We start from the raw sequence: 12517 nt of genomic DNA on the forward strand, positions 1-12517 counted from the left end.
TTTGATTTTAAATAATAAACAAGAAGAAACATTTAAAAAAAATCATTAAAATCGGAGCTGCGGTTGAGGACTACCAAGTAAAAACATTCCTTGGTGTGACTATAATAATGAAATACTCAAATAATGTAATTTTTGATTATTGAAAAATGGGAGAGTTTAATAAAAATGAAAATTTTTTATTTAAAATTTTGTAGATATTGTATTTTTTTCCAAATGAGAGTTTTTTATTGCGGTTACAATATTTAACGTATTATTTGTACGATCTTCTTTAGATGGTTTAAGAAAGATTGCTTTTAAAATGTTTCTTAATGGTGCTTCGATTGTTATATATGCAAAAAATGCTAAAATGTAGGCAATCGTCATAGTTTGGAGTCCAATATTTAACTGAAACAGAAAATAAAATTTTTTTAATCAATAATAATTATCAAGAATATTCAAAGTTAACAATTTGTTTAATTAAATTCATACTTTAAGCTACTCATAATTCATAATATACCCAAGCTTTACGCCTTAATATAAGAAGATAAAAGAGTGTCCATATACCCAATTTCACGCAAACTGTTTCACCGTTATTAGAAGAAACAATTCGTTATTTGCTTTTTCAGGAACGATACTAAACAAAGTAATGAAGTTTACTTTAATCGATTTATTTGCGGACAATTCGTCAAAGAAGAATATACTAAATATACAACCAGTAATCACAACAGTCAATTTATTTCCATATCTACCACTGTAATCCAGTTGAGTGGTTAGTGTAATTGATATAACTATAGGGAGATGTTATAATATAAACAGGAACCTGTATCACAGGAACCTGCTGAACAGCAAGGTACGTACTTCATATTAAGCTGCAAGTCAACTTTTAAAGCTACATATTGATTTCTTACAATTACCTGGATGTTAGGAATACATAAGGCAATCGTTTAGCAAGTGATCTTTTTGTCCGAGAATTGACTTAAAAGCCTGGTATCGAATCTCTTAAACTTTTTTTTAACTTCTTGTTGTGGATGTTAAAATAGAGAAAATTCTCTTGGCAGATAAAAATAAAGCCTTTTTTTATGTTGGGGGGTTGGAGAAATTCTTGTTTACAAGCTCACGTAAATTTGCTGCCATAAGTAGGCAAATTTTTTGATTTTGTTAGCTTTACGCTTTTGTTCACATACAACGATTTACTGGTGAAATTTAAATTAACCAAGGCAATTTACGCAAATTGGATGAGCATGCTAACTAGCTTTAATCTGGCAGACATTTCGACATTGAAAATTACTTATTTTTTGGAAAAAATATGATATTGTGAAGGATACTTACCAGAGCAATATCGCCTTGAGTATAGGGAACCTTTTGATTTCCCATTACATAAATTAAATAAATTGGATGTAACAAATATACAGCATACGTCAGTTTACCTAAAACGGCTAAAATTTTACAAGATAGCATGTTTTTGACAGTATCTAAAACAAAAAATAATAAATTATTCAATTAATATTATAATTGGTAACAAATATTATAGTGTCAGGCTGAAATCACTTTTTCAGTCGACTGCGAAATTTCGTCTATTGCTTTTTTTCTTTTTTTCGGAAAATTTTTATATTTTTTCCAGTTATCTTATCCGACTTATCCGAAATTTTGTTCGTTAAAGAGCCCAAACCCAAAATTTTTTTTTTGGATATTGATGATTTGCTAGATTTGCCAACCTCTAGTAGGTGAAGATACATAGAGAGAGTTAATTTTAAGAATGTGGATGATTTCTACCTTGGTTTCACTTCAAGGCCGTATCATTTCAAGTATTCCATTTAAGGAGCCTTCCAACTACTGACAAATGTCGTTCATTTTTACAGGATAGAACATCTGAATAAAATTTTATCAGTTTTTTTAACTTTCGATATATTTTTTCGGCAAATCATAGGTAAACTAGGAAGGAATAAAAGTCACTAGTTCATAAGATTACAGATTAAATACTTACTTAATTGTCCATATTGTAAACAGAATATAAAAACCACCGTTGCACATGACCATACTAGTCTATTCAGTCCAACATAAAGAGCTGATATCATTGGATGCGAAAAATAAGGCACATATAATATACGAGTAGTAATTAATAGTGCAACTAATGTACATGATGATAATGAGCTTAATAAAATTGAGACTCTCTGTAGAAAGAAAATATTTTAATAAATAAAAGCTCTCCAAATCAATGAATGTTTTTACTCAGGAGTTATGAATAACAGCACCAATTTGATGATTTTTTTTTTTCAAAATGATTCTTTTTGTATATTATTTAAAATCAGAAACATTTCATAGGGCGGAAATAATCTAGAGGGGGAAAAGGCAATGTCCCGACTGATATATCGAGGAACAGCCTAAATCGCTAATGATAGAAATTTGAAATTTCGAGAGGATATTGATTTTATACTAAAGAGGTGAATAGGGGACGAAAGTATATATGAAAATAAATACAAACCGTCATTTTTGAGTTCACTTAACCGATTTTAAAAATTCTTTCACCTATAGAATGCTACAGCAAATAACATAGGCTATACTTTATTTTCAAAAAAATTTTTCGGTTTCGCACCAAAAGTAAAAATCCATAGTGAAGCCGTCATTTTTGAGTTCAATGCGTAACCGATTTTCAAAATTATTTCATCTAGGTATAAAATTCTACATTATCAGCAAGTGTCATGGCCATATTTTTTTTTTCAAAATAATTAGGGATTAGGGAAGTTAAAATCCATTAATTAGTGAACAAAAGTGAAAGTAAGAGAATTGAAGGCTATAACGTGGATAACTGCTAGTTATGTATATTGTTTAAACAATATTTGTGCAACTTATATGAAAAAAAAATCACTTTTAAATGTATTTTAAATTAATAACAATAAAGTCCATGTTAATTGATGATAATGTAGCATTCTATAGGTGAAAGAATTTTTAAAATCGGTTTAGTAGTGAAATCAAAAATGACGGTTTCACTTTTGTATGGATTTTTAGTCTTGGTGCGGAATTCAAATTTTTTTGAAAATAAAATATTGCCAATGGTTTTTGCTGATAATGTAAACATTCTACAGGTGAAAGAATTTGTAAAATCGGTTAAGTAGAGAACTCAAAAATGAACATTTGTGTATATTTTCATACAAACTTTCATTACCTATTTCAACCTTTTAGGGGATAAATTTCGAAAAATCCTTTTAAAATTTTAAAACTTCTATCTTTAGCGATTTCGGCTACTTGTTGATATACCAGTCCGGACATTGTACCCCCCCCCCCTTCAGATAATTTCCTCCTTTGAAAGGTTTTTAATTTTAAACAATATAAAAAAGAAACATTAAAAAAATCATCATAATCGGAGCTGAAATTGAGGATTCCCTAAGTTTTATGTATTCCTTTATCCGACTATAAAGTAAAGACTTTATTATAAACTTACCTTACTAAATTTAATTGGTATATCTTTTCGACTGAATAAAATATATCCAGCAAAGATTCCAATTAGAAATGGAGTCATTCTTGAATGACTTAGAATATAACGCTTAGTGAATATTTCATTATCTCTTGGATGTTGAACGAAACTATAACAAACAAGTGAAAATAAACAAATGGCTGAATCAATACCCTAATACTCCAATAAACGAGGAGAAGAAAAGACGAAATCTCTAAATTTTGACCTATAGCACCGATTTTGCCCAGGGGGTGGTAGGCACCCCTTCTAGAGTATAGAGAAATACATGTTGTAAATAGAGCGGGAATCCATAGAGCAATAAAATCTAAGCAAAACGTGTAATTTAAGTATTTTTCGAAAAGTCAATACTATCCGAGTTTTTGGCGATTGAAATCCGATCTATTTAACGTTAAATAATTGAAAAATTAGACTTTTTTCTAAAAAAGTATTTAATACCCTTTTTAAAGTTCTATAAAAAACCTTGAAAATAAAAAAATATTCAAGTGATTCAAGTTTTTGTGCTAAATAAAACATAAAAAAGGGAAACTTTTTTTATTTTCAAGGGTTTTTATAGTGCTTTAAAAAGTATACTTTTCTTTTAGATAATTTTTTTATCTGTGTAAAGAATTTTCCTCTTCAAAACGGAATTTGTTCCATTTCTTATTTCTTGTTCAACATACATTTTCCTGCAGCATTATTACGGTTCCCTTTAAAGTTTTATTGTTATTGATTAAATAAAATTTCCATAATTATTTTTTATTCTTTCTGCTTTAATAAAAAAGCTCATTCATATAACAGACAGCAGAAAAATTTTTGTTTCGAATAACTGTAAATACAACCAGGGTAAAAGAAATCAAAGATTTGTATTTATCTCTTTCTAACAAAACACAATTTAGCCATAGTAACATTTGATCGACATAGTCTTTGACGTAATATATTATGTCGGATCTTTCTGTCTAATATCTGTCTAATTAGTAGTTTAAAATGCTTATATCGTGGATATTGTTTGCCCGATTTTAATTTTAATTTCACTTTTTACATCTCTTTTACGGTATTTTCATAGTGTGATAAAAAATGATGAAATAAATTTCATGCATAGGTATACCCTATTAGCAAATTCTTTGAAAACTTACTCGATTGAAAATTTTATAACGGGTGCTAAATTATTCAAATAGGTTATAAGTGCTGGTATGATCATGGATATTAGAGTTCCAAAAATAAGTAGAATACGCCCAGATGAATATTTTGTCTGCATTACTTGAACAATAAACAATCCAATTATGAAGAAATGCATATCGCATGGCAAGTACCACGTATGGACCATACACTGAAAAAAATACACATAGTAGTAAGTTGTTAAGAAAAGTAAGAAAACACCAGAATAATTATTGTAAAGTCTAATTAGCTTTTAAAAAATACTTTCTTTCTTTTATACAGACCAACCTTATAATTTAACAATTTTGTTTATCTCTTTCTATGATGAAAATTTTAAAGAAAAAGGATTATTTCAAAACAAGAATAGATCAAATTATGAATTCAATTTCTGGCGTATCTATTGAATTCTTCAAAAAATGTGTCAAAAAATAAATAATTGTTTTAAAAAAACTAAAAAACACGCTTTTGTAACTAGCGGAACTTAAAAGTAGAAAATAATTACTAAATTTCATTTAATTTAGTATTGATAAAAGTAAAGTCATTATAAAATATTTTAAAAAGCACCCCACGTTTTTTTACGATATAATGATTTTTTTGAATTTAAAGAAATTATCTTCTACCTTTTAGTTTAGCTAGTTACAAAACCGTTTTTTTAGTTTTTTTAAACTATTGTTTATTTTGTGTTTTTTAGCTTTTTCGACAATTATTTATTTATCAAAAATTCAGTATAAATATGGTGGGAGCGCAAATAAATGTATATATTATCAGATATGGAAATCGTTAGTATTCCTAAAAAATTAAATTATTAAATTTTTTTATTGTCACCAGTTTTTGATAAATGTGCCCAATTTCGAGATAATCGGACGTTTTGAAGGGGGTCAAAATCATGTTCAAAGTTTCCGTACATACTAACAAACTAACATACGTATGAAGCTATTAAATAAAAGCGTATTAAAAATATTTTGATTTTATGAAATCAGAAAACTTTCCTAAAAGTCAGAAATTATACCTACATCTCCTTTAGCTTTACAACTTTTATATGAAACTCTTTTTGTAAGACAAATATTTTTCGTATTGGGTTGCTGTTAATGGGACTTTTGTAAAATCCTGTATAAAAGTATATGGAGTCTTTTAATATAAACTGATGTATCTTATCGTCAAAAATACATATTTTGTTAGTTGTCAACTATAAAATTTTCTTATTTCTCATCATGAGAGTGTAATTAACCTCAATTTTATATTTTTTAAACCTATTTCTATATTTTAAAACTTATTCCTATTTCTTATGTGTCCCTTAGAAGAATTTTTTATTAAAGTTTTTAATTTATGCTCTTAAGGATGTTCGAGCGCCAGGACAATTTTTGATAAAAGACTTGATTTTCTATATAAATTTGGACTAAGTCAAAATTAATTCTGAAAATTTTAGGAGTGGTTGCCCGATTATTTAAATAAGTAAATGACTTCAAAAGTAGGCATATTTAATATTGGTCTTAAGGGAAAACGGTAGTGGATTTTCCTCAAGGATTTTTTCCCAGTTGCCAATATTCTGGAGACTTTTTCGCGAGAAGTTTTTATATCGCTTTGGTCGTGAGTGTCTGTCCAATAGTGGTTAGACTCGTGTGTTATTTTATTTATAATGTATTTTGTTGTGCCCCAAAGAATGTATCTGAGCCGTTCAATGTACCCATTTTGACTTGTTAAGAAAATTTCAAAATATGTTTAAATCTTACTGTTTTATCATTATTCACATAATTATTTATGTACAGTAAATTTGTCCACCAATTTTCTCGACAAAATTGTTTTTCACCATCTACAATAACATGCCACATTGGACCATCACCCATTTTACTTAGCAATGTGGCAAAGAAAAATATGCTTATCGCATATAATGGTGTCAACCTATAAAAAAAAGTTTTGATAATAATTAACTAACAATATTTTTAATCCAGAAAAGACATGATTACCCACCTAAAGTATCGTAAGATTATGATCAATATTAAATTTAACTTTTTTGTTTTTGAATATTGTTTTAATAATGTGTACGATAAAAGTAATCCGCTAAGAATAAAAAATGTATCCACCCATAAATCTCCTCGCATAAAAAGATAGTTGTATAAATAGCTATAAACCTAGATAATTAAAAAAAAAATCAAGGATAATTTCTCACAAAATAGCGACCCTACAAAAGTCCTTAATATTTTCCCTTTTTAAAAATGAAAATTTCATGACTTATGTGTTTTATTTTTTGCGTTGTCATTGAAAGTTTTTAGCGAAACCGTTATTTAAGCTCAAAATGAGACTTTTGCTTGTAGTTGTATCGTCTAAAATAAGAGCTTAATTGGTACAGGATAGGTAACTAATTTTTTAAAGATTTCTCAAATATATATCTGTGAGAAATTCAGGAATTTTTATAGCGTTTTATGGCTTTATCTGTATGTTGTTTGTGGAATTCCCAATTCCTCGATTATTCACGAAAATTATTAAAGATTAACAATATGGAAAATAGTTATAAAACACAGTAAATTTATCATAATTATAGTTGATGTATCGAAATTATAATAATATACGTTTGACAAGAAAACCGTGACGCTTCACTTGGTGCTGTCCAAAGACCTAGAGAATGGACTTTCCCTATTCAGCTGTTAATAGTTTCCAATTCAGTTGTATAGTAAATACGGGCAACAAGAATGTATGTAATAAGGATAGGAAACTTCTATCCCGAGCTATAAACGCCGGAGGCTGAATCTAAGATGGGGTCAATCTGGTTGGGGTCTAGTCATCGATTGTTGCGTACTTTGTAATGCGCAGGCTATCATGTTTTCAATCACTTTTAATTGATTGAAACGACAAAAAATTGAAAATAAAAGACAACCTGATGTGCAGTACAAAGTAAAGTACCACTATATTTTTACGTCATTAATACACATGTTCTTAACAGGCAAGAAACTATTAGTCGCTTTGCTTAGTCCATTCTCCTTAGTCCATGTCTTTGGTACTGTCTCAAGAACATTTGTACTTTTTAAACCATTTTAATCACTATACCCAAATTTCTCATAGGCCTAATTCCAGCGGCCGGTTTTTTCCAAAATTAAACTGTAAATCATGTATTTTATTCAAGAAGTATACTTACATTTTCTGAATATGAGTAGTCATACACAACTCCTGCGTGTGTAAACCCCGCACAATGACCAAATATTACCCAAGTTAATGCAAACACTTTAATTCCATGTAAATATTTTAAATTACTATCATCAATTTTTAATAAATCGTCATAAATTGTATGTGACAATGAAAATGAACGAATTATAATTTCTGCCGTTGAACCTAAAATTTAGATCGAGAGAGACGTTAGTAAATTAAATTTTATTCTTTAAATTTTAACACGTGTGTTATCCACAAGATCTGACGTGATTATAACACATTAAGTGTTCCATTTCTGGTACACTTTTTTTCATTTCATCTATCTCTATACATATACAAATTTTTCGGGCACGGAACCCTAAACTCACACTTGAAACATAGCTAAGAACAATCCCCATTACACTACTTTTTAAACGAAATAAGAAAAATCAATATCGGTTCATCCCATTAGGCGGTACGATGCCACAGACAGACAGACAGACAGACAGACAGACGGACATAGCGGTCAAACTGATACCCTCTAACACTCCTTTTTTGGTTTCCGGGGGTAAAAATTTTTGTCCTGAACTATTGACTGTCCTGAAACCTGAAACTTGGAAGGTATTTTCTATGTATGACGTAGGTATACATTAAGAAAGGATTTTCAAAAATTCAACCCTTAAATGGGTGAAAAACGGGGCAAACTTTGTATCGGACAACGAGATTTAAAATTTTGCTTAAACTTTCACTGATAGAATAATTTTTTCGTACATTATTGAAACTCGTCTAACGGGGTTAAAAAGGTGTACAAAGTTATTTTGGGGGTGATTCGCATCGAAGTAGATTTTCGTAATTTTTTAATTAAATACTCAGCCGATTTTAAAAATTATTTCACCTATAGAAAGTTACATAATCAGCAAGTATCATGGGCTAAATTTTAATTAAAAAAAATTAGGGGTCCGCACCAAAAAAAATCCATAAAATTGTGAACAACAGGGTAGATAATTGAGGCCAAGGAAAGTGAGGGGAAATTGTTCAGCAAAGCGGAAGAGTATCTGCTAGTTAATTATTATTCTCTTTTCTACTTACCTGGCTTCAAATTTAAATAAGATCGTAAAATTGAGGAAACAATTACCAATGTTGCAAATCCCAAAATTAGAACACTACAAAACAATAATAAATTACCTTATCTTCTGTAATTTTAATACTGAATAAGACAATTTTTACTTATAAGTACTATTTTTACGCATCGTTTTCCAAGCGATAAATATCTACACTAAATTTACTCGCCGTACCTAAACTACCATTTATATGCGAAAAGTAACACCGAAAATCGTTCACGCAAATCGTTAGTCCTGCGCATTCGCAAAAATATTAAGACTCTTATTACTACATTCCACTTTCTCTCTGTCATGGTACATAAAACTGGATTTGATTAAACCTCGGAAAATCTGAAATTAATTGTAGTTTGAAAAGCTTACCAAAAGGCAATATCATACTCGTCATATTCCGTTTGCTTTGTTGATTGACACGCATTTGGTGGAAAGGATACTTCATATGTAATATTAAATTCATTGTTTAAGGAGTAATTGTCAAAATAAATATTCAAATAAGTTTTTAATGTATTATAATCACAAGATTTTGGTAAACATATTCCATTTGAATACAAATTTCGCCAATTTCGAAATTCATCGTGTGGTGCCTAAAAAAACCTATACATTACCATGACTAAAAATATTTTATTAGATTTAATGTTATAAAACTATTGAAAATTTTTTAACAAATGGTTTTGTTTCCTGGCATATTCACGTTCAAAGTAATGAACATGTGAAATTTACAAAATTTAAAAAATCCCCGACAAATGCAGTTTATTCTTTGTAGATCTCTCCTGAACCGATTTTGAAGACCATCGCCTCTTTTTTAGTTTTTTGGATACGATACCAAAAACTTACCCTTGAAACAAATCTCAGAACAACTTCTATTTGTAATCTCTCTGTTTGAAAGCCGGACAGGCAGACACACATAGGAGCCAAACTTATAACACCCCTATAAAACTTTTTTGGTTTGGGAGTTGAAAACAAATTTGATAAATTTCAAATTTAGTATGTTTAACTCCCAAACTAAAAAAGTCGTGTTATAAGTTTGACCGCTATGTGTGTGTGTGTCTATTTTTCTGTCTATCTGTCTGTGGCATCGAAGCGCCTAAACGGGTGAACCGATTTTGATTTTTTTGTTTCGTTTGAAAGGTAATTTAAGGGTTCTTAGCTATATTTACAACTAAAAATTTGGCGATAACTTTCACAAGGCTTTAAGGAAAAAGGTATTTTAATGGAAAGTGTTCTTAGATATGTTTCAAGTGCGATTTAAGGGCTCCGTAGCTGAAAAAATGTCGGGTTTTTTTTTTTTAAATTTTGTAAATTTCACTTGTTATAAATAAATTTTAGTTATTTTGCTTAAAAGATACTTAATATTTTGGAATGCTTATTCTGTTTTTCTCGTTACATCACAGTGATTTTTTTTCTGTTGCATCATAGAGATTTACTGTTTTGGTAAATGAAAGCATTTATATTGCAATTACATATTTCGATGAAAAATAACGAGTATCGTGTGCACTCTGTTGGAGCTGTGTTATTTTGGCTATAATTCATATATTTTAAATTAGAAAATTCATTTATTTAAAATTTTTTTTAAATATAATGACGTGGGCTTGTTTTGACCTAACGATTTTCCACATGAGGCGCGGGCACCATAACGACAAGACTTTTCTTGTCAACGTCTCATCCGCCGAACGGCGATTAAGAACATTGTCAACCTAATCCGCATTTTCCGTATCCGAAAAGTTTGTAGGGGGTTTTTTAAATTTTTTCAATTTCACTTGTAGAACATACATATACAGTCCAACAGTGGTATCACCATTAAAGTCTCTTTATTACTCTCTTTAATTAAGATTACTAGACAAGATATTTGTCAATATTTAGTTTACGCTGTATGTATCATATTATAATCATCAATTATAATCGAAGAGATCATGATGTAAATAAATATCGTAAGCATGATTAAAAGTAAACAAAAACAAAAAGTAATTGTGGTATCACCATATACAATTACGTTATACATTAACTAAATAAGATTTTACAATTAAGTCACTTACCAGTATGGAATCAAATACAGTTCTTTCAGTATTATTAGATGATTTTTCCAAATTTAATTTAATATCTATAAGACAATACTGTGTTTCAAATGGTGCATTTTCTATATCTAAGCATTCGTCGAAATGGCCAATATTAATTGACTTTGATACCATTTGCCCAACAGGTATTTTAGATGATGCATCCCACACTTTAAAAAAACAATAATTATTACATTTTGTGACGTCAACCTTCCCCCGCTCCTTTTAATCATTGATTCCTGGTAAACGGCTTGGGTAACAAACGCTCCACCCCCCAAATAAGCACATGTATAGCTTTTTTCAACACCCCCTCCCTCCAAATGGCCCCTTATATTGGTATGGACTGCGAAAAATAATTAAATTTATATTATGTTACACACTATAAATTAATGTATTTGTTCATTTATTAACCAATATTACCTCAATGGAGAACATTGATTAACAGACAAATATCTCGAAGTTTTCTCTAGAGATTCCTATAGCTTTGTTTCGAAAACTAAATTTTTTTGCAATAGGAAAATTATCTTGAAGTAACTTTAGTCCCCGGATGTCCCCTGCTATGAAAATCTCTTGCGATCGTGAACGTGCGATCGAAGAATACTTGGATGCAAAAATGGGACGAGGTACAAAAGTGCGTATATAAGGGCTCAAGACAAATCTAATAAATGTTAATTAATTCAGGTGAATTTGTTTAGATTAAGAATTCGTTTTTAATCAATCAAACATTAAAAACAAAAACGAATAGAATTCTAATGAGAACAGTTTTCCAATGTAATAGAATAAGAGTTTCTATTCTTATAACCAAAATGAGTAGTTTTTAGAGGTAATAGAAGCCTTAGGTGTACCATTTCCCTCCAATCATAACTTCGTACTATTTCTGAGCAAAATATCATTTCAACACGTTGCTCCGCTTAATCCAAGCAAGTAATTCGAACAAGAAATTTTATGAAGAAAAATATTTCCTTCAAACCAGTTATTTTATTTGATCTTAACTTCAATAGCCCAGTATAACTCGGAACTATTAAAAAGATCATTTTAAATAAAAAGAAAAAAGGTCCTCCCAACTTATAGGTTGAGAGTTCCTCTAAAAAATTTTTTAAAGGGTAAATTCTGCTGGCATTCAATATCTCTTTTAACATAATAATAAGCTGCAAGCAATTAAATTTTTAGCAAATAAAATAATTTTTGAGTAGTAGGTACGTTTTAAAATTTTAAATGTATGAAAGACTTACTTTTAAATGCCCATTCTGTATAATTTTGAAAATTTTCCAAATAAATCACACTATGTTTAATACACTCTTCATTTGTTGAATTTAAAATAAAATTTGGTACTATTGGAAAAATTTTATTATATTTAAAATCCAAAAATTGTGATTCCACCGCAATAATTTTTAAAAATAACCATATAAATAACCAATGAAAATGGAACATATTCGATTCTAGTAAATTGTAAAAAATTAAATTTTTTTTAAGTAACAATTTCTTTTTTTAGTTTACAAACGAAAATTTATAAGAGCAATATAATTGAATCAACATGAAAACTTTTGAAATTAATTTTTCTATTATGATATTAATTTTATTAATAATTATGTTTTATAAGAAATCACAATTATTTATAATTTTTTTATTAAATAACTTTTTAT

The 12517-nt window shown here is 29.0% G+C and overlaps 1 protein-coding gene across 1 annotated transcript; it reads right to left on the reverse strand.

Moving 5' to 3' along the window:
- Positions 1 to 225: 225 nt before the first annotated feature.
- LOC123292088 (nose resistant to fluoxetine protein 6-like) lies at positions 226 to 12216 on the reverse strand (the record flags this gene model as incomplete). Its single annotated transcript, XM_044872616.1, has 12 exons — positions 12107 to 12216; positions 10857 to 11044; positions 9187 to 9407; positions 8795 to 8868; positions 7716 to 7909; positions 6554 to 6714; positions 6316 to 6484; positions 4564 to 4757; positions 3419 to 3560; positions 1964 to 2150; positions 1309 to 1451; positions 226 to 384 (listed from the first exon to the last, which is right to left on the reverse strand). Coding segments are annotated over exons 1-12 (1833 nt in total), but the record flags the coding sequence as incomplete, so codon positions are not given.
- Positions 12217 to 12517: the final 301 nt, after the last annotated feature.

This window comes from Chrysoperla carnea, chromosome 2 (assembly GCF_905475395.1).
Source record: "Chrysoperla carnea chromosome 2, inChrCarn1.1, whole genome shotgun sequence".
Taxonomy (NCBI): Eukaryota; Metazoa; Arthropoda; class Insecta; order Neuroptera; family Chrysopidae; genus Chrysoperla; species Chrysoperla carnea.